At 41.7% G+C, this 24,176-nt stretch overlaps 1 protein-coding gene across 1 annotated transcript; it reads left to right on the top strand.

Annotated features, from left to right (window-relative positions):
* Window positions 1-360: 360 nt before the first annotated feature.
* TNFSF11 (TNF superfamily member 11) lies at window positions 361-23,377 on the top strand. The gene is made up of 5 exons (XM_032099819.1): window positions 361-649; window positions 8,930-9,097; window positions 15,596-15,641; window positions 15,724-15,822; window positions 21,036-23,377. Exons 1-5 carry the CDS (start codon window positions 431-433, stop codon window positions 21,455-21,457), a joined length of 954 nt encoding a protein of 317 aa, XP_031955710.1. The 5' UTR covers window positions 361-430; the 3' UTR covers window positions 21,458-23,377.
* The last annotated feature ends 799 nt before the right edge of the window (window positions 23,378-24,176 follow it).

Below are 24,176 nucleotides of genomic sequence, written 5' to 3'. Positions count from 1 at the left end.
GGCAGAGGTGAGGAGGGGGCAGGAGGCGGCGGAGGAAGGGCTGCTCGCGCGGTGCTCACCCACGGTGGCGCGGGGGCGCACGGTTCCGCTGCACGGCGCGGAGCAGCGCCGACCGCGATCCCCGGGCGACCTGCCCAGCGGCGGGGGCCGGGGCACCGGGGGCAGGGGCGGGCCCAACCCGACCCGACCCGACCCCGGCCGGCGGGGGCCGGTCTGTGCTCGGGGAGGCGAGGCGAGGAGGGGGCGGCGGTGATGTGTGTGGCGGTAGCGGGCGGGAGGAGGAGGAGGAGGGCGGCAGGGGCGCGCCGCCCGGGGCTGATTGGCCGCCCAGTTTATAAGAGGTGCCCGGCCGGGGTGGTGAGGTTGTTTGCCGGCGCTGGGGAGCTCGGCGGAGCCGCGTGTGGAGCCGTCGGAGCGGAGCGGAGCTGCGATGCGTCGCGCCAGCCGAGACTACACCAAGTACTTGCGCGGCTCCGAGGAGCTGGGCAGCGGCGCCGCCCACGAGAGCGCCCCGGCGCCGCCGCCGCCCCCGCCGCCCGCGCACCCGCACCCGCCGCCCGCGTCCCGCTCCCTCCTCGTCGCCCTCGTCCTCCTGGGCCTGGGGCAGGTGGTCTGCAGCGTCGCCCTCTTCCTCTACTTCCGAGCTCAGGTAAGCGGGGACTGGCGCGGGCGCTTCCCACCGTGGCAAGCGCGGCCGCCTCACACCCTGCAGAAAAGGGGAAGGCCGTCATGTAGGTGCGATCGGAGCGATTACTTTAAAAAAAAACCAAAACCACAACAGCAAAAACCAAACAAGAAAAAGTTTTAGAACGCATTTATCTGTCTCTGAAGTTGATCCAGCTCTGAGAGGGGTTGGGCCGATGGGCTCCCAGTGCTCTGCCCAGCTTGTGCTATCCCCTTATCACTGGAGCGGCTCAGGCCGAGGGGTTCCAGGTAGCGCTCCGGGCATCGGGTGCATTTTGGGGTACAGGGCTTTGCAGCGAGGTTGGACGTGAGGAGTTCCTTGACTTGGGAAGGAGTTAGTCATGATCCTTCACCCGAAGTCTTGCAGGACTTTGGTTTCTAATGATCGGCTTTCAGTTTTCTGCTGGAGAGAAGTTTGACATTGGTATTAGAAAAAGGCTCTTCACCAGAGGGTGGTAAACGGGCTCCCCAGGGAAGTGGTCACAGCACCAAGCCTGACAGAGTTCAAGGAGTGTTGGGACAATACTCTCAGGTACTTGGTGTGATTTTTGAAGATAGTGCTGTGTGGGTTCTGGAGTTGGACTCAATGATCCCTGAGGGTCCCTTGCAACTCAGCATAATCTGTGATTCTGTGACATGTCTGAGGTCTTTGGCTGCCATGAATGTTTCACTCGCAGGAGAAATGGCTTTAAGGGCAAAAAAGGTCATCACGCAACACCACTTGTGATGCTTTGTCTCTCGGGCTGCGCAGGGGCACTGCAGAGGAGTGGGGTCTGTGTGCTCGTGGGCATTGGCCAGAGGTGCCTACTGCAGCTCAGGAGCTTTTCTGGGATTCTGGGGGTTTCTGGGAGAGAGCCGCCCCTCACTGCCAGGCCGCAGTGTGCCGGGATGCCTCAGGAGCGGCAGCGGTGCGTGCCGAGAGGAGCGCGGGGAGGGGTCGCTGTGGGGACAGATGAGGTGATGAGCGGTTGGGCTTTCGGAGAGAAGAGGAGCCTGCTTCTTGGAAATGGCTCGGCTGCCTGGATTCCCTCGCTGCTGCTGCATCTCTTGCGCTGCAAAGCTGAGCACTCTCGGAGGAAGTGGGGAGCTGCCAGCTAGTTGGTTCTCAGGGCTAGGTTAGATAGATTTCTGCTTGGCTTTGTTGTCGATGCTAGTTAGTTCTGTTAATGTGGGTCTCACTGCTGTCATGGAAGTGGTACTTCTGTTGTTTCTACTTTTCATTTGAAGTCGGCAGAGACTGGAAACCTGTTTCTTTCGGTTTACTTTCTAGGTAGAGGCACTTGATCTTGAGGTAGCAGGCTGGATTTCTTAACAAAGTGCACTCTGGAAACAGGTGTTGCACAAGTGTATACCCACTTAATCAGATGAATGACTGTCAAATATACAGAAGCGCTGCTGATAATTTATTATTTCATATTTTCTTGTTGACAATGGCTTTGTGCTTTCCATTTTTCCAAAAATAAAATGTAACGGCAATACAGCACTTAGTTGATCCTATCTTGTATATTTCAGAAGAGTGACATCTAATTTCTGGGACTCATTGTAAAGTAGCTTAAAGCTACTTGTTTGCTTGACAGTGAAATAGATGAATGCCTACTTCAACTTGTGACAGGGGAATGTTTTTCACTCCAGATGTTCATGAACCTGAAAAGACATTCTTGTCAAAACATAGCTCAGAGATGCACAGCTATACATTAGAGGGCTAGAGCGCCTTTGCAATCAAAGCAACTAATCAAAGTATACCCCCTTATTAAAGACTCTTTCTGATAGGTACATGTCAGTGCTTCACATGTGCCTAACAAAGGGTAAAAAGAACCATAATGGCTATTTTCCTTCTGCTTCCTTGATTTAAAAAATGGCGTGGTCCAGGTGTAACTCTGCATTTGACAGCTTAATTCTCTTGCTAGTTTCTTGTTCCTGTAGATTTGGAGTAGTGCTGTTGAATGGAGTAATTTTTAAATTTGAATTTCCAAAACATCTAGAGGAGGTGATATAGCTCAATGTAGGTGTGACTGAAGTCATTGCCTAAAAAATTTTTAATGGAGAAAATATAATCAATGGAAAATAGAATAATAAGTATACGCTTGAAGTAAGTACCTAATTCACTATAAGAAGATATGATAATTCATATTTGTTCACCATTTCTAATTGTGAAATAAGATTGATGGAAAACATAGTAGATCCTGCAGAAGTTAATTCTTATTTCTCACTCTTAGAGAGTTATTTAATTTAAATGGGACATGATCAGACCTCTTTCTTTTGAAAAGATTTCTGTGAAGTTTGGTTATATTAAGCTACCTCATTTGGCCTTTTCACTGTAAATTCCAGCTATCTAAATTTGCACTTTAATAACAGAACTTAATTATTTTTAATGAATTTTGTTAAAATAATGCAGAGTTAGAAGAAGCTGTGCATGAAAAGATTGGAATTGTTTGCTTGGTAAATTAAGCAGATGTGAACTAGAAAGATCTGACTGAATACTCTGATATTAAGAAATGATGTATCTTAGAAGCTCTTAAAAACCCTATCTAAGAGTCTGAGTAAACTCTGACTCAGTTTTACCATTCACATTTGGTCTGTATTCGCATAAAATCATTTGGGCTGGATCATGACACAGTATAAGCTGAGACAATAGTTGAGGTTTTGGTTTTTCCTTAATTTTGTTTATTTTGTGGCTTGAGCATTTGGAATTTCACAAGACACATAACTAAGACTGACACTAGGTTTTCACAGATAAACACATGTTTGTGGCCAAGAAATAATGCAGTGCAATACAAGTGAGACAATGAGCTGGTATGTCAAAAAAGAAAGAAAGAAAAGCAACAAGTTTGAGTTTTACCAATATTCTCATAATAGTGTTCTGAAATGTAAAAACAGTAGCATGTTCTAACTTTGCTTTTTGGTCCATCCTGTGCAGTGTACTGAATCCAAGAAATTAAACAATAACAAAATGTACTGGTCTTAAGCATTTGTTGTGCTTGTACTTTGAGGAATATTTTCTCATTATCTATGAAAATGCCATGAAAATTTAGTTAGATACTCAGAGCAGCTGGAGGTCATCACTCAATAAAGACTCATGCACAGCACAAGGTGAGAGAGAGAAGTATTTTATTTAACTTTGACTGATAAATGCTGATTTATAGTCTCCAAAAGCTTAGCTTTTGAGCTTTTCTTTCTGGGCCTATTTCCTTAGTGCACTTAGATTTCAAAAGAGTAGGAATCTGGTCTAACACTGAGTGAACTGGAGGCCAGTGAAGCAAATTGGAAGTGCTCAAATTGAAATGTGGTGGCTGGGTGTCTAATGCCCACAGTTTAAGCTAGACATCCAAGAGTATGCACTCTTCCCATTAAAACACTTTTCCCATTGAAAAAGTCTGTACAAATGTTAGGTATTGTACTAGATTGAAGAGTTCACACTTGGATAAATGGTGATCTGGAAGTCAGATTTTTATTGTCATTTCATGCTTATGTGGAATTTTGACTTTCATTGTGGTGTGTTTTCAAACAATTACCTTCCAGACTTTAGATGAAGTTTGGTGAGCACTGTGGCTAGCAGGAAAAACAGCTTGCTGGGGGTCATCAGCATCTCTCAGAAGCCTGGAAGAACCCCTTCTTGGTGCTTAAGAAAGGTCATGGAGTGCAAAGTGATACTTGATAGTCTGGAAAGTGGTTTAAGTTTGAAAATAAGTACAAGTATAAATGTTAAACGTTTATTGTAATGAGTAAGTATTTAATGCAATACTGTGTAACAGTGCATAATTGATGCAAAATTTAATGATAAAGGTGGCTGGAATGTATTGAGTCTTTTAAAACCAGACTGAGTCTTTTTACATGAGAAAATTGGTTCTTAATTCTGTAAGTTCATATAGTCTCACTTGTGATGCTGGAGTTCATTTTGGCTGCCCTGAATTGAGTGAAAAGAGTCCAGAAATGCAACTAGAATGATGAGAGATGCTGAAAATCAGGGGGCAATGAACAGTCTGATCTGATTTCAAGGTCAGGCAAAATGGATATTAAAAAATAAGCTAGACACTCCTCTCTTTAGTTTAATTTCTCTAGGGTATTTAAGTTACTTCACACTTCATAAAGCTTTCTCCTTATTTTTGTTTGCATCTTGATGTTTCTTCCAGATCTTAATTCTTTAGGACTTTTTGCTGAAGGTGCCCTGCCCTGCAAGTTAGCAAGCTCCTTCTGGTATTTCATCGTAATTTTCTTGTTCTTTAGAAGTTCTTACACAAAACATGTCCTTGGAAGTTTTTCTGTGTATCTCTGCTTCCCCACAGTTTTGATCTCAGTGCTTGGTAGTGCTTTTTACAGCCATGGCGGTTCAGTGCGTGTTCTTTGTGAAGACATAAGATGCAGGATTTCTGAGAATGCCTTTTCAGGCAACTGATTTTTTTCATAGTTAGATGTGGTGAAGACTATTGTTGAAGGTGTTCTTTGAAAGAGGTGAGGGGAACAGGTAGGTTAGCTAGTCCCAAAATCAGAGTCTCCCCTTATCAAACAGTAAATCTCTGGAGACCTGGAGTTTTTGTCAGGGTGGGCTGCACAGCTCCAAGTTGCTCAAGCCATCAGCTGCAGTGTTTCCATTAAGCCTTCGATCTTTTACCTGTAGATGCAGAGATTCTGGTTTTCTCTCTTAAGCCCTGAGCAAATAAACTGTAATCTGAGCAAGTGATTCTGTGCAATCTGCTGTTACTGTTGTGGCACAGTATTGTGTGACACATTTGATTGATTGATTGCTGGTGGGCGATACACTGGCATGATTTGTCATTCTGGACACTCAGGCCTTTACAAATTTCATGATCTTTGTGCTGTAAAACCTTGCTTTCTCGCCTGTTATTTAGAAGATGTATTTTAATAAATCCAAAACTGGGATAGTAGTCTCTGACTAGTGGAATTACTGATAAAAATGAGTGTTTATTGGCAGTTATTTGCTGTAGCTTTCTGTGTTCCATCCTGTGATTCGTGTAGAGTGGAGAAGACTCAGATATCCCGATCCTGTTGGAGACATCAATTCCATCAGGTCTCTAACGGTCCCAGCATAAGAGGTTACATTTGAAATAATGGGTCCTATTCTGGGTCCCTCAGTACCAGAATTGTATCAACAAACTGGAAGGTGTCCAGCAGAAAACCACTGTGACAGGTAGGAACCACAGTGTATGAAAGAATGGAGAACTGGATTCTTTGACAAAGAACAGACTAAGGTGAGGGAAGCTAATCACTGTTTTTTAGCTACCTAAAGACAGCCAGGCTCTTCAGAAGTGCACAGCAAAAAGAAGAGGCACAGTCATAAATTGCAGCAAGGGGAACTGTAGCTGGATATAAAACCCAAGGTTTTTTACACACTAGAAGGGGTGAAGTTTTAGGACACTTTGCCCAGAGAGGCTGAAAGTCTTCATTGATGGACATTCCCCAGAGCTTGTCTAGACAAGGCCTTAACCCACCTGACCTAAGTTACAAGTTGGCCCTGCTTTAAGCAGGGGGGCTGGACTACGGACCTCCAAAGGTACCTTCCAACCCAAGTCATTCTGCATTAACTGCCTTTTAGCAGCTGGTGGTAAACATTTTGTGCCGCTTCTTAAAAATTTTTATTATCATTTTAGTTTGTAGTTAATTTTCTGAGTTCTGAATACAAGCGGACCATAGTGTGAGAGGTGCTTTTAGAGTGCAGTTTTACAGTTGGTTAAAGCTAGTGCTGCCTTCCTGTTATTTCATTCTCATGCCTATCCCTGTACTGGCTCCGATGCTGGCCTGATACCTGGAGTGACTTGGTTTTGGGGAGCGAATATTAAAGGAAATTAGGCCAGCAAAAATTCCTCCCTTGTTACTGATTTAGGAGACTGAAATCCAGGGATTAGACTCTGTGGCGAAGGGGGTGAGAGCAGAGAGGTGCTGCTTTAGATCTCCTTATGCATTTAATGAGGCTGCACTGCACTAGCTGACTTCAGAAGGCATTAGAGTAGGTTTTTAGCACTTAATTCATAGAGCTGCAGAGGCTGTACATAGATTTTCTTTGGGACTCAGCTGTGTCAGGCCATCACAGGAAGATATTACTGCCTCCAAGCCATTCTGTAACTCATCGCTACCCCTCTGCTCAAAGCTGTGGCATCTTCTGATTTTCAGGTGAACCATTTATGACCTGTTTCACTCCAAATCTGCAGGGATGACTGAGACAGCTAAACCAGGCTACAGGGTCTGACAGTGGTCCGAATGAATTGGGCAAAGAGCTTTCCATCTGGAGACTTGAGCAGAAGGATGTTGGTGGAGGAGGCAGCAGTTGCTGCTGCTGTCCGTGCAACAAGTGTCTCTCTGCGGTGTGTGACTGTTGGGTGGCTGCCTGGCTGGTGTAGACTTTTAATTCAGCTCTATAATCCTAACCTTATGCTTTTAAGTTAGCTAATTTCTTTTTGGTGAGGCTAGGGAGTTGAATTTATGCTCCTGTGAACAAATTATGTATGATTTTTGATTGTTTGATTGGCTCTGGCTGTTTTGTATTGTGAAAAACTTCTTTTGACGTGCTGTTTTGTTCAGCTCTGTGTTAAAGGAAACTGAACACTAGGCACTGTCCATAATGTTCTTGGTATTCCTGCATTGCAATTACAAATAACATTTTGTAATTCTCAGGTAAAATTGCTTCTTCCACCTAATCAGAAAGATAGAAGTAAATGTTCTTTAATAGGCCAGGTGATACAGTTAAGAGAACCTAGGCAAGAGTTTGGGTGCATAAACCCTTCTTCAAGCCTGAAGTAAAAGCAGACTAAATGCAAGTTGAGAACAATTTCTGAGAGTCCTAGGCCATCTCTGAAAGACAGTTGTTAATCTCTTCAGTGTAAAGTATTTGGAGTATGTGAAAAAAGGGTGAAATGGTTTAAACAGTGCAATAAAACTCTGTCAAGGTACAATCCTCATCCTTGGAATATCTTCCAGTTTATCTGAGTGATAGAACACAGGATTTAAAAATAAACTTGGTTCAGTCAAAAAGACCGGTTGCTAAAACACGTCTTGCAGATACTCTGAGCTTAACCATTCTTTGCCCAATGAAGCAGAGGTGTTTTGTGGTGCAGTTTAATCGTCTTTTGGTCTTTGACTTTTGCTGTCTTGGTGACTCTTAAACACAGCAATATCTCTTGCCACAGCCATGGGAATACCAGCTGGCAACTAAGTCCCACAAAGCTGCTCACTCCCTGGTGGGATTAGGGAGAGAATTGGAAGAGTAAAAGTGAGAACTCATGGGTTGAGACAAAAGAAAGTTTAAAAGAGAAAGAAAAATCTGCACACACAAGCAAAGCAGAAAATGGGATTAATTCACCACTTCCCATGGGCAGGCAGGTGTTCAGCCATCCCCACAAAAGCAGGGCTCCATCACACATAAGGTGACTTGGGAAGACAAATGCCATAATTCCGAATGTTGCCGCTTTCCTTCTTCCCCCACCTTTATATACTGAGCAGGATGCCATATGGTCCCGCATATCCCTTTGGCCAGTTCTGATCAACTGTCCAGGCTATGTCCCATCCCAGCTCCTTGTGCACCCCCAGCCCTCTCTCTGGTCGGGTGGGGTGAGAGGCAGAAAAGGTCCTGCCTCAGTGTCAGCATTGCCCAGCTGTAACAAACACATCCCTGTGTTATCAACACTGTTTTAGTCACAAACCCAAAACATAGTCCCATACCAGCCACTGTAAAGAAAATAAGCTATCCACAGTGAGCACATCCACAAAACAGTTTCAGTGATAGCTGACTGACAGCTTCAGTGATATAATTTCAGTGATAAATTAGTTTCAGAGGTAACTTCTGTTTCTCCTCTTGAAAATGATGTGCTATACACACACATACATACTTTCCCCAAGTTTCTGTACTTGGCATTTGTGTGTCATCTTACAAACAATAGCTTTTTGAGGTAGGATAACTGTGTGTTTCCTGCTAAAATAACTGTGATATTGCTGTGAGTGGCTGAAAAATGGAATTCAAGATTATTGACTTTACCATAAGAATGGGGTTTATCTTTAACTTTAGAAAGTCACATATCTAGTCTAAGCTAATGAAATAGGCAGCGTCAGAAGATAATTCATTCTCCTATCTCACATATTTGTGGATGAAGTAAACCCTGATGTTGGGAACTTTTTCTCTCCACATTGTTTACAATGTTAAGTTGGATAATAAACTTAGCCAGGGACCAAACTTTTAGATGGTTAAAAAGTATCTCTAACACTTAGAACTGTGGTTGTGCTTATGTCTTGGTTTCAGATGGACCCTACTAGAATTTCAAAAGAACATGCACACTGTGTCAGAACGCTTTTTGGACACCAAGAAAGTACAGATTTGCATGATGCATCCTTTGAAAGTCAAGAAGCAAAGTTAATGCCAGAATCCTGTAGAAGTGTGAAACAGGCTCTCCAAAGGGCTGTGCAGAGGGTAAGTGGCACAGATGCTGTGTTCCTTTATTTCATGGTCCTGTTGAACTTAAAAAAACTTTTCCAAAATCTGTATTCAGAGATAAGTTCTATAAATTATTTTCTGGTGTTTGAATAACACTTGAAGTTTCATCCAGGATTGTATTGTATTTTCTCATGAACCTGGTAGTGGCTAACCAATTCAAGCACATTTTATTTATTTATTTATTTTTTAAGAAGGGAAGACTTGAAGTTGTACTAAGAAAACTGATTGAAGTTAGGTGATTAGCCATTCTGACATTTGGGTGGACCTGTGAATGGTAGTCACTTAATATTTGTATAGGTTTTTCAGCACTTCGGATGCTCATAACAAGTGTCAGTTCCACATGCTTTTCAAAGGAATCTTCCAGACAAGATTCTCTTAAGTCAAGATCATCAGCAAGCAAAATATTGCCTGAAAGAAGAGATAGCATTTGCTCTCATTTGCTCTTTTTTCCTGCTCTGTCTGGAGCCCAAAATGAGGGACAGTACCTGCTCTGGTTTTGCTCACTTTGCCAGTCTGTGTTCTGTGCAGACCATTCTCACACTGGCAGAAGACCTACTTTGCCACAGCCTGATAACTGGGTGGTCTTCACCCAGGAATTGAGAATGACAGCTTGTTCCCAAACCCAAATGACAAAAGTAGTCAGCCCTAATGAAGAAGCCAAGACAAGCTGGAAATAATGCCACAATTCCCTTTTACTGCAGTTACTGCCTTTGAACTCTTTTTGTGTTCATGAATAGTATTTAGTGCTAATTATGGGCTGTGTAACAGATGGATGTCTGCTATGGCATTTGGTTTTTCTGGCTTGTCAGGCCCATTACAACGTTACTGCCTCACATCTGCATAGGACTGGCAGTTTTTCATTAAGGGTACTACATTAGATTTGAGCTGAACTCACATATGCTTTAATGTGAACTGCACTTGGGTTAAATTTACAGCATTTGAATTGTGCTAATGTGATGTTTGCTTTTAACAGAGAACTCTTGAGTGACAGATCTTTTTGTGAACAAAACTCAGAGAAACATGGAGTCCATGTCTTGTCCCTTTTGCTAGCCACTTCCTTCAAGAGCTTAAGGGGGAAACAAAGGATTAGTTTCTAATGTAGGATTAGTTCTTTCCTGCTGCATTTTACAGAGCCTCTCACGCTGCACCTACATGCGTGCTGCGTGCTAGGCTGCTCATTGATGTGATTCCCATGACAGAGCAAGGAGCTTGTTACAGTAAGTCAATGGGAAGCCCTGTGTTCTGGTCATTTGCTGCTGGTTACTCAACAAAGGCACTGGCTTTAGCTGAGGCTTCATATCCTGCCAGTCTGGATGGAGGTTAAATGCTGCAATGTCAGTGGCCAAGATAAGTAGTAAGTAGGGATAACTTTTTTGGCTGATGACCATTAGTTTGAGAACAATAAAATTTCCCTTGCCAAAGTAATTGGACTCTGAATTTCGTTTGAATGCAATGGAGTTTATTAAGCAGCTGCACCCATGGTCTGGATGCTTTGTCATCTTAAATCAGTGACAGAGAAAAAAATAGGAAGGTGATGACCTGAGACTTTTTGCATCTTTTCAGTACATCAGAGAAGTGAAAGTAAGAGTGTCAAGGCAGAATTATACTTTATCATCATCTGTAAGCTCTGCCTTTCATTTGCCCTGCAGGAATGAAGAGCAGAGATGCAGCTGTAGCTTACTTGCAGTTGTGTTACTCCTTTGTGTGTGGGGATACAGCTAATGTGACTTGAGGGAGGTTTCCTGTTGCCTGTGCTTTCTTCACTTTCCTTAAGGAGAATCTAAAGAATCTAACTTGTGTGTTTTAAGAGCCAGCATCCTTATTTGAACTGTCAGCTTGCTAAGGGACTAAAATGGAACACTTCAAAATACCATTTGTGTTTTGTGATTTTTTTCAATATATTGTCTTTTGCATTTCGAGCTGTTCAGGAAATGAAAATAGACAAATTTCTTTTGCTCAGGTTTATGGTCTGGTTACAGCTTCTAGCTTCCTGCACCGGTTCTCATCAGTTTTCTCTGCACACCTGTAGTCAGAGTGCTTAAATGTAAAGCAGGGATTGATGTTGAAAATGAAAGTGCTCTTATGAAAACCAGTGTAGTAGGGCTGCAAGGTCCAGTCTAGAAATACTTGTCTCTTGAAAAAATAATAAACTTTTTCCTTTTAATCAAAATCTAATGATTGATTCCTTAACATATTCCAGTATAAAAATTCTTCTTAAGGAGCAGCTTAGTAAGTAGAGAGCATATTTTCTATATTGCATATAAACTTTCAAGCAGACAAATAATATACTTTCCTAGCCAGTCTGTTTGCTTAATTTTTTTTCATGTAACCCTAAAAAGCTTTTGGCAGTCCAGATGCTCTAACCACAGTCCTTATGAAGCCTGTTATGAGCCTGAAGTAGAAAGGACTACAAACATATCTTGGGTCAATCCATAAGTGACTTTTCTTGGCAATGCTCCCAGCTGCTAGCTGCTTGTGGAGTTCAGGCGTAAGTTCTTCTCCCACATGGCAACAGAGTGCTTTGCTAGACCTCCAGGGCAGCATTTCTAAAGAGATCTATATACTTTGCAGACATTTAAAGAGCACATAGTTATGGACCAAGTAAAGGTTTCACGAGTGATTGCTGTAAGTTGTTAAAATTTCAACTACAGTTTTGTAGGTTTCCATCCTACAATCTTACATGCCTTTTTTTTTTTCTGCGAGCAATAGACTACTCATTTGGAGAGAGGTTGTATTGCTGGTCTCTAAACTATAGTCTCATGTATATCTGATGAATATTGGTTCATGTACTTCTATTTCACTTCCTTCCTGATTAGCATTCTTCAAATTGCTGAATTTCCGGCAAGAGAATCAGATACTTCTTCCTGGTATCAGCTGTACTTAAAGCACTTGGTAATAAAAGAATCAAGTGCATAAAGAAGCTTTAAGACCATATCCGAAGCAATAAGTGACTGTCCGGGAATTCTCTTCTTGTTGGTCTCAAAAGGCTACTCAGGGCTGCTCAAAGTAGATACTGAGATACTTAGGTGAAAGCTAAAGGAGACTAAAAACCTTTCACAAATGTCATGTGTTCTGGTGTAGCCTTGTCTCTGCATCCTCAGCATTGGACATAACTTCAAGCAAAAGTTATTTTTGCAGCCTGACGTGGGTGAGGTAGAGAGCAGTTCCCAACTTTCCAGGCACTTCAAGCATGGTTTTTAGCTTTAAAATGAGAGAATTTTGGAGCTTTTTAGTGGCCTCATAATTTTTTTTTAGATGAAGGGAAGGCATGTTTTTCATTTTTTGTGACTAACTCTGTTTCTGTTGTTTAAACATTGAGTGTATGAAGGAGGTTGGAATTCGGGAAACAGGCCAGCAGAGTTGACTTGGTGGGCAGTGAGCAAATGACAAAGGTGTACAAGTGCAGTTTGTCATAAGATTAAGAGTGGTGTGATTTTTGTGTACAGTTCTGCTAAAAATAACTGAACAGCTTGGTATCACACATGGTTCTGTGGATGGCAGTCTTAGGAGAAGTCACTGGTAATGTTTTGTCAGCAGTTTTCATGCCTTTATAGCAGTGTCTTACTCATGGGTTCTGCTGAGCTGTTTCTGCCTACTTAATGACCCTCTACATTGTAAGTATGAGACACCTAAGAACATTCAGGAGCTAAAAAACGCAGTTGATACTTTGGAGATTTGAGAAATCACAGCTCTTGATTCATTGCAGTAAGAATACCAGGGGATTTTTTAATCCCATTAAGAGGCTACCTTCAGACATCCACTGAAAAATGTCCTTCAGGGTCAGAAGCAAATACATGGTTAAATGGTTTTCTAAGGTAGGTTGTGTATCAGCACCTTGGAACTGTATGAACAGCAAGTTAAAAAAAAAAAAAAATCAAGAAGTGTCTAACTGCTTATTCTTCAGGAGGAAACCTACAACTCCGTATCTGTTTTCTAGGGACTCGTTAATGTCTTTCATCTTCCTTTTGGGAGCTGGAGCAAAGTAACAGAAAGAGTATCAAAATTTCGTGAGGTTGGTCAGAATCAAGTAAAGAACTTGACAGTAGTCCAGAGCTTAGAGAACTGATGGAGGATTTGTTTTCTGGCCACAGTCTAGCCACTTCTGATCCAGTGACAAGCTCACAGAAGAGTCAATGGATGATTGATCCAATCCCACAGCTTTGGTGTTATTAGCGCCATGATCTAACCAGCTGAGCTAATAATGAACTCCAGACAAGGAGAGCTGTGGACCAAAGTCTTCCTGGGTAGCTGTCCTGCTTATTGAGTGCTGCAGGTTAACAGCACCACCACCAGTTAGAAGGAGAGCAGCTCAGACTGCTATTCATGAGGACCAGAGCCATTCTGTGTGGAAGATGAGCAGAGTCAGGCTGCTGGGTCTCAGAAGATGAGGTATTCAGCTGCTTACACTAGAACATCTTTGGAAGTGTGCAGAAGCGGAACTCAATGCTCCTAATAAAAATGTAAGTTGAAAGTAGAATAGCAGTTGACCAGTTCAGGGATTTCAAGGGCTGAGCAGTTCACAACCATGGGTTTATTGTTTTTTTTTTTTTTTAGTACCAAATCTAGATAGTAGGAGATTAAAATGTGCATGGTTCTTTCTGGATCTGCTCAATAGGCTTTCCAGGCAAAGACATTGTCACATCCTCCTGAAGGAAAGGATGTTAAAATGAACTCCACATCTGAGAAGTTTCCACTAAGAAAGCAAGAAAACAGAGATTTCTCCCCTCCAAGGAAAAAAGGGTTGGGATAGGTGTGCTGCAATAATCTGAGAGTGTGGTCCATCTCCCAGGCTCTTCTTACCTTATGTCCAGTTCTCTTCAGAGGCTTTTGCCATCTTTCACAATACCTTGTATTTGCAATTTCTTGTCATCTTCCTATTTCTTACTCAAGTGTGGCTGGTGGCTGGTGACATGCAGCTCCTAGAATTGAACTTCATTTTCACACTCCCTAGAACTGACATTGAAGTAGAAAGATCAGAGGAGCAAAGTGAATGTAAATGCGGGAAGTGGATGTGAGTTTTGCTGGTTTTGAAGTTGTGATTCTTCTGCTTTTCTTCTCGTCTCTATGGCAAAAAGCATCTTCATCTTATCTAGGAAATCAGCATATCTCAGCTGAAGTATTACGCTTTGATAGTCATACTACGACTTCCATACTGCTGTGGCTTTTCATTTTGGTTTAACATTTAAACACTTACTGAAAGGGGAAAGTGAGAGTAGTAAACGCACCAGCCAAGGCACTACATATTTCACTGCAGTTTCAGAACTACATAAAAGCAGGACTTCAGGTGTTTTCAGAGCAGGATTTCAAATTCTGAAACACCCCACTGATTGAGAGCACAGTGGGACTTTGCTGATCTGGCCAAATCTGAGACTTATTTCCTATACGTGGATTGAATCAGGCAAACAGCAGTGTGCGTGGCATAAAGATGAAACAAAGGACCACTCTTAGGTTTCAAAGAGGACATGACATGCTATCTTCAGCAAATATTTCCTTTTACTAAACATCTTCTTGATGGCTCCATGGTATGAGGTGTTCTGAATAACAAACATATTATTCCTGTTTTTTTAGAAAACAGATGGAGAGTCATAGGGAAAAAGGAGACAGAGCTGAGGACTGAGCTTAATACTAAGACTCAGTCCAGGCTTGTAACAAGAACAGGCTGCTTAGGTTTGTGAAATCTGTTTGTATCTTTTTCTCAAGAGGAATACAGGTGTGAATGATTAAAAGCAAAGCTTTTTGTGGTGCCTGATGCCTGCATTTTGTGCTGTTCTTGAGTTTGGGTAGCATGGGTTTTATTCATGTTAAAATTTATCTGCAGCTTCGAAGAATTACATACTTCCCAAGTCTGGCACCCAGTCTGCTTGGTCCAGTACGGATGGGGAAGATGCTTTAATGCTTCACTTCCTGCATACCTTGTTAGAAGTAAGCCTTGACCATAAAGCCTTGTAGCCTTCCCTGTTCAGGGCCAAGTGTGAGGTGTTTACCTCATCACAAATGAAATTCAGAGTTTAGCTATCCTTAGTTGTTATAGTGATTACATGCTAGTTCCTGTATAGAATTCTCTTTCTTTGCTTTTAGACTCCAAGTAATTAAATCAGTTCATAAATTCTATTGTTTGATGTGATGCCTTTTTATCAGTCATTGTTCCACTATATTTAGAGAAATACTCAAAGTACAGTAAGTAGGAAAGGTTGTAAATGTCCTGTCACCACTACTTCAATAAATAATGCAGTGATCATACATATCATCATTTCTATCCACCTTTATTAGAATTACCAAATTACTAGAAGTAATTTGATTGTGTGTGCCTGTTACATATGTTGTCATATTTACATGATGCGTATCCCAGACATCTGAATGTGCTGCAGGTGGAACAGTGTCCCCAGATACATGCACAGAGTATTCTAAGTGTGCAAACTAAACATAGTTACAAAACCAAGACAACATCAAAGCAATGTCTCCTTCTCATTTTAGGAAGTCCAGCGTGCCATGGGAAGAACACCGCCAAGACCAGAAAAAGGTAGGTATTGGTTTAGGAATAAGAAATAGTTTTGTTCCACTAAACTTGGCTTGTTGGGATAATCCAATTCTTTTATCTCTAGCTGCAATGGAGGCATTAGGACTTGAACTGTACAAGAGGAACAAACCTGAGAAGCAGCCATTTGCCCATCTCATTATTGATGATAAGAATATTCCATCTGGTAAGTTCAATTTTTAAGTGAATACTTCCAATAGGAATATAAATGTATTGAGGAGTGAAGTATATGAAAATAGTTCATCAAAACAGCAACAGACAGGGATTTCAGAAATGGCTTTTGATAGTGAGAATAAATTGGATGCATTAAATGATTTCAGAGGCGGCAGGGGTAGTGCTAAAAGGAGGATGGCTCCCCTTTGTATCAGTCTCACGCTGAATGGCCTCCATTTCAAATTACCACTTTTCATGATCAACCTCTTGAGGGGCATGGCCTGCCCCTTTGTGCTGTCTTCAGGGGAGGAAGGAAGATCTGCATTGAATGCTCTCCTCTGAAGTTCCTCATTTTCCTTTGGCCAGTAGGGCCCATCAGGAGTTCTTCACTCCCGCTGGACTCCAGCCATGAGGATGCATATGTAGATACAAGCATGTACCAGCCCAAACATTGGCCAAGCTACTGAGTAGGGGGAAAAAATTGTTCTTGTGGCTTTTATCTGCCCCTGTGGTAAGAGGATGGCATTCTTCTATCTTGCCAGAGCTCTTATTCCCTACACACCGATATTCAGATGGCTTTGGGAATATCCTTGCTAGTACAATATCAGGGAACAAGGCATGAGTCTGCCTCAGAACACTCGCCAGAGGAAAAGATGCATTCCTAAAATTTTAATACAATGTTAGAACAGCTTTATTTTTTGCCCTGGGGCACTGTCAGTTGAGATTTTTCGCTGTATTCTCAATGCAACAGTTGGTGTGGTTGAAGTAAACCAGAGTTTTTTCTGAAGCTGTTAGGTGGAGGACCTTGAGAAGGTGCATTCGTCACCACTGTCTTCTTTCTCTGCAGATTTATACATTCTGCAGTGCTGAACTCATTGTTAACTGAGCTATGCACATTGCTTTTCTGTTTTATATAACCAAACCAAAGGGGAATTTTGTGTTGAGACTTTAAATCTGAGATTTTAGCAGCCTGCATAGTAATACCTTGCTCTTGCTCTATTTAAAGACAAAGCAGTTCTGTACAGCTTCTTGCCTGGAGGGATAGGATTCTTTCAAGTGCATTGGCATTGCCGCAATCCAGAACTTTATAGCAGAGAGCTTATAAGAAGCTTGTCAGATGGCAGTCAGAACTTCCACAAGCTTTCTTGTTAGCTCAAATGCCTCCTGACAAGCTTCTATTTTAGTCTGATTTTGGCTTTGACCTACTTCTACAATAGGTCAATAGTAGAGGATTCAGTATCAGTAAACTTGTCTTAGCATTTTATCTTTGAAAGGTTTCAATTAATTTGCTAATCCTAGAGACAGGTCACTTATATGCAGAAGTGGAGTGTGTGTCAGTATCACAGTCTGTGAAATCCACTTTCTTCTGTGTGGAATTTATTTGCTGCTTACCTGGACATTGCTATAAACTGTAATTTTACAACCGTAATTTACAGCAGCTGATAATTTTTACTGTTGTGCATTGCTGCATTAACCTTCAAGGGTGTGACACAGCACATCTATGGGTAATGGCCAGGGAGACATTGTTCTTTTCTGCTGCAGATCAACTTCTTACCAATGTGATGAGCTGGGCATATACTCCCTTCTGATCTGGCTTTTGCCTCTTTTTGAAGAGCATTGCCAGGATGTTAATCATGAGCACAGCTTCTGCAGCCCTAGTGGGCATTGCAGCAGTGAGGGGCTGCTTCCTTAGGGATAGCTGGAACCCTGAACCTGCTGGTTGTGAGGCACTTTAATACCATGCTCACTGACATGAGGCAGTACCCACTTGGCTGGGTAGCACAGAGGTTAGTGACAAGCATAAAGAAAGAAAAATTTGCCTGAGGGGTCACCAGGAGCTTTTCCTCTCCCATCTTGTTGTCTCTGACTGCAAATGGCAATTTCTGTTTTCTTCCCCTGATTCTTTACCCTACATGTCTGAAATCCATCTAAATTGTTTTCTGCAATCCCTGAGTGGAAAGATCTGTTCTTAGTATTTTAAGGTTCTCTACTGTCATCACTCTGACCCAGAATAAACAGTGCCAGAAAAAAAAAAAGTCTTCATCACTGTCAAACAGGATTTTAAGTAGTTTTCAACTGAACACCCTTCATGAAGGGGCACTGAGCAGTGTCTATGAGAGAACATTTTGCTTTGACCCGGTTCACAGTAATGTCAAGCCTCAAGTGGACTTTTGCAGCTGGGGGGATAGTGCAAGGGAGGGGGGGAAAATAACCCTTCCCAGATCTTGTGTCCCCACCCACCATTTGGCACAGAAGCTGTAGTGGTTTGGCTTGCTGGGTGTATTTTTTAAGTTTGCTGCCTTAGGTTAGAGCTGGATGCTTGCTGGTTGGTTTTTACCAGAGCTCACTCTAAATGCTACCTAGGTTTTAAATGAAAACCGTGAATTTTGGTTTATAAATTGATTACAGAAATTAGTCACAGTTTAAAGGGGAAAATCACAAACAGAAATAAATATAAATGTTAAATATATCATTTGGGGTGTGAATTGATACCTTTAGCTGTCTAAGGAAATGCTGTCGTATTCTGAGCTATTTACAGCTACAGGTTCGACTTAGCTGCCCTTTGCCTCCAAAAGGCTTTTCAGAGCAAATAGTACTTTGGTCCTTTTTTCAGGCTTTGTTTATACCTAAAATCTACTAGGATGCAAACAAATTATCAAAACAGGGCTCCTTTCTCCTCTGTTTCCCTCACATCATCTTCCTTCTTGCTAATTAATTTTATTTAACTCATTTGTATTAGTCTTAGTTCAAGCTCACAAATAAACAAGGCATTGTTTTTATTTATCTTCAGTTTTGAGAAAGAGTGGGTATTAACTTGAACTTTTAAATAATGCTTTCTTGCCTCGTCTGGAAGGCTGTTTTACTCATTATCCCCCAGCCACTTCCTTCTCTGTCAACAGGATTTACCTTGTGCTGGTTTTTTCATGGTTCCAATGTAAATTATTTCAAGTAAGATACTGCATTGCAGCCTTTCTGACTGTCCCATGGCTTGGGTTATGTGTCAGAGTTTCTGATATGTGGACAGCAGATCTGACACTTTTATGCTCCAGTTTTCTCCACTTCCTGTGTTTCAGGGTACTGATTGTTTTGATGTCTCCAAATCTGAGTGCATTACCACCAGAAGTGCAGAGAACCTGCTCGCTCCTTCTATTACAGGTTGTGTGGCATAACTTTTACCAGAGCATCTTTGCGCTGTGCTGCCAGCTGTGGCACGGCTCTTCTGGAGCTCTGAATTGTGGCAAAATGCCTGTCTGCCTCAGCTCACACAATCATAGCATTATAATCCTGCTTGGAAGGCACTTCCAGAAGTTATCTGTACAAATCCTTTGCTCAAAACAGAGAGGGTTGTCTCCCATTATCTCTTGGCCTGTTCCCCTGAACATCCAAATAGTGTGAACAAAATTCACCCAGAGCCCCTCTCTGTTACAAGCAACTGTGGCACGTATTTGCTCTCTTTTCCCTTCTTCAGCAGAAAATCTTGCCACTAAGGATTTCATCAAAATTGCAACTTGACTGGGAACTAAAAAGTTTACTTGTCAGGTAAATAAAATCTGCCTAGCAACTGCCCAGTGTGCCACCAGGCAGTCCCAGCATGCCCTTTCTGTTCCATCATCGGTGTGTGTTCCTGTCCTATATCTAATGTGCCTCTCCTCTGATCCAGGCAGTGATTTCTTGCCTGTCCTCCCCATCTTGAACGTAGCCCAGCCTCCGTGGGGCAGTATTCCTCCCAGACTTAGTGCTGTGCACGCAAAGTTCTTCAACTTCCTTGGCTGTTCCCAGTCCTTCAGAAGTACGCTCTGGTACCCTTAACTCAGCATTATCTTGCAGGTGAATAATTGCAGGTTAAGAGACTTAAGATCTTGGTGTTTCTTCCAGTTAATTGACGGGTTTCAGATGTATTTTTTGAGGTGCTGCACAGAAGATGGCTTCTCCATGTGATTTTGCTTCCATAATTTCTGCCTGGCTGCACAAGAGCCATAGGGGAGCAGCTACTTGTGATCTACCTTTGACAATTGGTGCTTTACTTAAATCGTTGTGGAAGAACACCAGAAGGATTTTGTTCTGGGCTACTGTTAAAGTATTCCTCTCACACGGAAAAGCTGCCTGCCCTTGACAGTTAGGGAAGGCTCATCTCCCTCAAATTCCCCTATTCCTACTTCCCCTCCCTTTTGCACAGGCAAATGCAAGAGGCCTCTTTTGAACTACTCAAATATACCTGGGGCTATTCCCCAGCACACCTGTGAGTACTGGTGGTCCTGGGGCAGGCCTCAGTACATGCTTGGAGGAGAGGGCACTGTGCCCTGCTGTGTGCCATGCGAAGTTTGCTAAGGATGGCCTGTTTTGGTTCAATGCAGGGAGAAAAAGGTACTGAATATTTCAAGCAGGCATTTAGATTCACTGGGAGGCTGAGGTGTAAAGTCCTCTGGTACCTACGTGAACCCGCTGCTGTGGGAGGGAGCAAGTGGAGTCAGTCTTGTGTGCTGAAAATTACTAGTGGTTAGGAGGACAAGTTGGCCACCTCCCATCTGTTGTGTTATGCCCTGGGTATTGCACTGAATAATAAGATGTTAGTGGCTTGTGACTGTCAGGAAGTTTGTTATGTCATAAATACTTGAAGTGCTATGTAAAGTCTAGGCAACTTAGTGTGTAGTACTGAAGATGCACTATCGTACTGACTTTTCTCCATTTTTTTGGTGTTGTCAAATGAAAATATGTTTACCTTTCTACCACTACAGTCATAAGAACATAAAATATGGAAAGTTTCATAAGCTTTCTCTTTTGGGAATTGTCAGTTCAGCTTTTTTCCAGAATTTCAGTTATTCCTTGCTAATACTTACGGATTAAAGACCAATAACGAGTTTTTCAAGTTCCTCTCAACTGTTTGTAACTTGAATAAAGTTTTAGGTGGAATGCAATGCCTATGCAGAGCTTGTTGCATGATTCCTTAGAATAATCAAACTATAGGCAGAGCAACTGTTTTGTACCACAGTCCAGCAGTTGTTCTGCTGGGAGGGCACAGTTATAAATAGCAAGCAAAAAGCGGATGATGAAAAAAGGAAATTTCTTGGAATTTTTTATCACAGTTGTTTAATATTCACTTTAGCCTATAGAACTCTAGTTGCTGTTGATTCTAAAAACATAGAGGTTGCTTTCTAAATGTTGGGGAATGTTGGGGTTTGTCAAATGTTTATAAATAATCCTTTTTTTTTTTTTTTTAATCTCCAGGAACTCGCAAAGTGAACCTCACATCCTGGCATCATGACAAAGGCCAGGCAAACTTATCAAATATGACATTCAGTGACGGAAAACTAATTGTTAATCAAGATGGCTTTTACTACCTTTATGCCAATATTTGTTTTAGACATCATGAAACTTCAGGAAACTTGACTAAAAGAGGGCTTCAGCTGATGGTGTATGTGATTAAGACAAACCTTAAAATAAGGCGCTTTGATGTGTTGATGAAGGGAGGAAGCACCAAATACTGGTCAGGGAATTCAGAATTTCATTTTTATTCTGTAAATGTAGGAGGGTTTTTTAAATTAAAATCTGGTGAAATGATAAGTATCCAGGTATCAAATCCATTGCTACTGGATTCTTCGCAAGAAGCAACTTATTTTGGAGCATTTAAAGTTAGGGATTTAGATTGAATCTTTCTTTAGTGTGCTGAAAACTGTTTGAGTTTTTAATTGTCCAGAAACAACTTGAAGAACTGAAAATCTTCTGCAACCCAATTACATCTGTATAAGCCATGTATGTGTAAAGACACGTTTTTGTCCCAGGCAGACTCTCCAGCAGGAGTCCCTGCAAATATATGGAAGGGCAAAATTACACAGTTCTCCTGATTTAGTCTTAAAGCAGTTTTACTTCATTTGTTTCCACTGGCCTCACTAAAGTCATTGTGCCTTTTGCATTGGTGTAGTTGAAATCAGAACAACTAATATAACTGAGCTTCTGTTTCTGAGTTCTGCCCTGATCACCCTTACTAGTTCTGGTGCAAATGTAGGGCAGGACAGAACTTGGCTCCCAACTTGCATTTAGGGCTCCATTTTGCTTGGGGTTGAGTGTTCTGACCCTGAGACAGCAGAGATTATGAAAGCGTGACTAATCCCATTGCATTTGATGTGGCTTTTCACATGCTGAGTTGGGGCTGATTCTGCTTTGCTGGCTTAGGGTTGGAGAGCTCAGACCATGGCAGAAATGGGTTGGAGAACACCTAGACAGTTCAACTTAACTTTTACCTGATTAAAAGGCCCATTCCAAGAAGGAGAGAGATCATCTTGCAATTCTAAAAAGATAATTACAGTTAAGTTGCACAGTTAATTGCAAATACAGATTGCCAAACTATGGTGTGCCTTTAAAGTATTACATTGTGCCAGAACCTGCAAAGACATTTTTTAAACAAAAAGTATGTATTTTTATATTCTGTAATATCTAAAGTTATATTTCAGGTGTAATGTTTTGTGTAAAAAAAAATGTAAATTATATTGTCCTAGAGTATTTGATACAAAATATTTAAAATCTCTTGCTGTTTGTATATTTAATGTTTTAAACTGTTTTTATGTACAGACATGTTAAACTGGTGCACTTTTTAATCCCAATGGGAAAAAATGCAGCTATAAGAGGTTGTTTGCAATTAGCAAATGTAATATATATCTTTGTTCTTCTTAACTTAATAGATTTCTTTTAAACTTGTCAGTATTAAGGGAGGTGAAATCACACCAATGGCATGAGTAATTACACCAGAATGCTGGTCACTGGGTACCTTTCAAACCTGGAGGATAATTAAGCTGGCATTATGTAAAAATGAAATTAAAAAAATTAATGCATAATAAGCCCCAGAAATGTATTAGGGGTATTTATAGTTACTGAACAGGCATATTTTCCTACAACAAAATCTGCAAGTATTACATTCTGCAATTGAACAGTAACTTTTTTAGCTTAGTTTCCTGAAAAAGTTAAGCTTATGTCATTGCACTGCCTGTTCTTGTCTCCCACTGTAGCTTTCAAAACTCTGCACCCTCCTGCCAGCTTTGGCAGATGAATGGCAGAGTTAAGAGATATTCTTGCAGGTTTTATGAGGACAGACAGCTGAGAACAACTCAGCCATTTATACAGTATTTGTCAGTGGCTGGCCACTGTTCATTTTAGCCAAGAGATTAACTGGGGAGACTCCTGTAATGAGAGTTGTTGCTTGTATAGTGCTTGGCCAAAGAGGTGGGTGGATGGAATCCGAGGGTGGGTATAGGGGCCATAGGGGAGGACTGCAGATACTGAGGTGATATTTAGAGCACATCTGGACAGGGGACAGCAACTTGTTGGGGTAGGGAGTGAGGGAGGGTTTTGAAGTGTTTGTGTGCTCTATGGATCACGTGGGGAAAGCCCACTATTTATCGCAGTAGGAATCCAATCTTCTGTAGGAATTGGGGCTTCATACAAATCCTCAGGCTTTTAAAAAGTTTTTTTCTGGTTAAGTGAACTGAGTTGAATTCAAGCAATTATTTTATACTGTATAATAAACATTTCTTTTTAATGTTAATATTGTTTTCTTACAAAATATATTTCTAAGAAAAAAAACCTTTGTGATTTCTTTATTTTTGTGTTTACCCGTATTTCTTGTGCAGCTTTGATAATTCTATTCAGATTTCAGAATGTGCAGGCTGGGTGTGGTGTAACTCAAGAAAAATGAGGCATAAATCAACTATTTTGAGACAATTACTACAACTTTTATGGAGTTTTGATTTGGCTTCAGATCTACATACACCACTTTCAAGTCAGGGTACGTCTTTAGGGGCTGGAAATTCAGCTGAAAATGAGGACTTCCCAATTTTGTTTCACATCAAACAGTTGTCAGTTCTAAACAAGAAATGATTGAGGAATCTGGTGCTCTTGTTTTTTAATTTCAGGAGCTACAGGTCACGATCATTCTTTCCACTATAGACATGTCCTGTGGCAGACTGGGAGAAAAATGTCTATTCCATGTCTGCTCTGGGGGTTTAAGTCACCCTCTGGGGAGCTAGAAATGGGAGTTCAAGTGATTTGAAAGTAAAGTTAGGCTTGTTAGCTGACTTTAGCAAATACTCTGCCCACGGATGCTGTGATATGAAGGAGGGGAGCCACGAGTACTAAAGGTTACCTGAATGACAGTGGCTGTCAGCTGTCAGTGTGTTCTGGAGAATATCACAGGAGCTGTAACATCTGTTGAACCCCTGAGCACACACTTGTTGGTTGCCTGTGCATCCTAAGCCACCAGAGTTAGAAGAGGGCTCCTGAGGCACAGCTTTAGCATGCATGTTCTCATTAGGAGGGCTGTAAGCATCTAAATTTTACAATGCAATATGAGGTTTTAAATTTCCCTTGTGTGACAAC

Source organism: Corvus moneduloides, chromosome 2 (assembly GCF_009650955.1).
Source record: "Corvus moneduloides isolate bCorMon1 chromosome 2, bCorMon1.pri, whole genome shotgun sequence".
Classification (NCBI taxonomy): Eukaryota; Metazoa; Chordata; class Aves; order Passeriformes; family Corvidae; genus Corvus; species Corvus moneduloides.
This window is presented reverse-complemented; position numbering and strand designations above follow the sequence as displayed.

Coding starts and splice junctions, on each gene's coding strand:
- TNFSF11 (XM_032099819.1), top strand. CDS start 431: ATGCGTCGCGCCAGCCGAGACTACACCAAGTACTTGCGCGGCTCCGAG. Junction 9,098..15,595: donor TCCAAAGGGCTGTGCAGAGG/GTAAGTGGCACA, acceptor TTCTCATTTTAG/GAAGTCCAGCGTGCCATGGG. Junction 15,642..15,723: donor ACCGCCAAGACCAGAAAAAG/GTAGGTATTGGT, acceptor TTTTATCTCTAG/CTGCAATGGAGGCATTAGGA.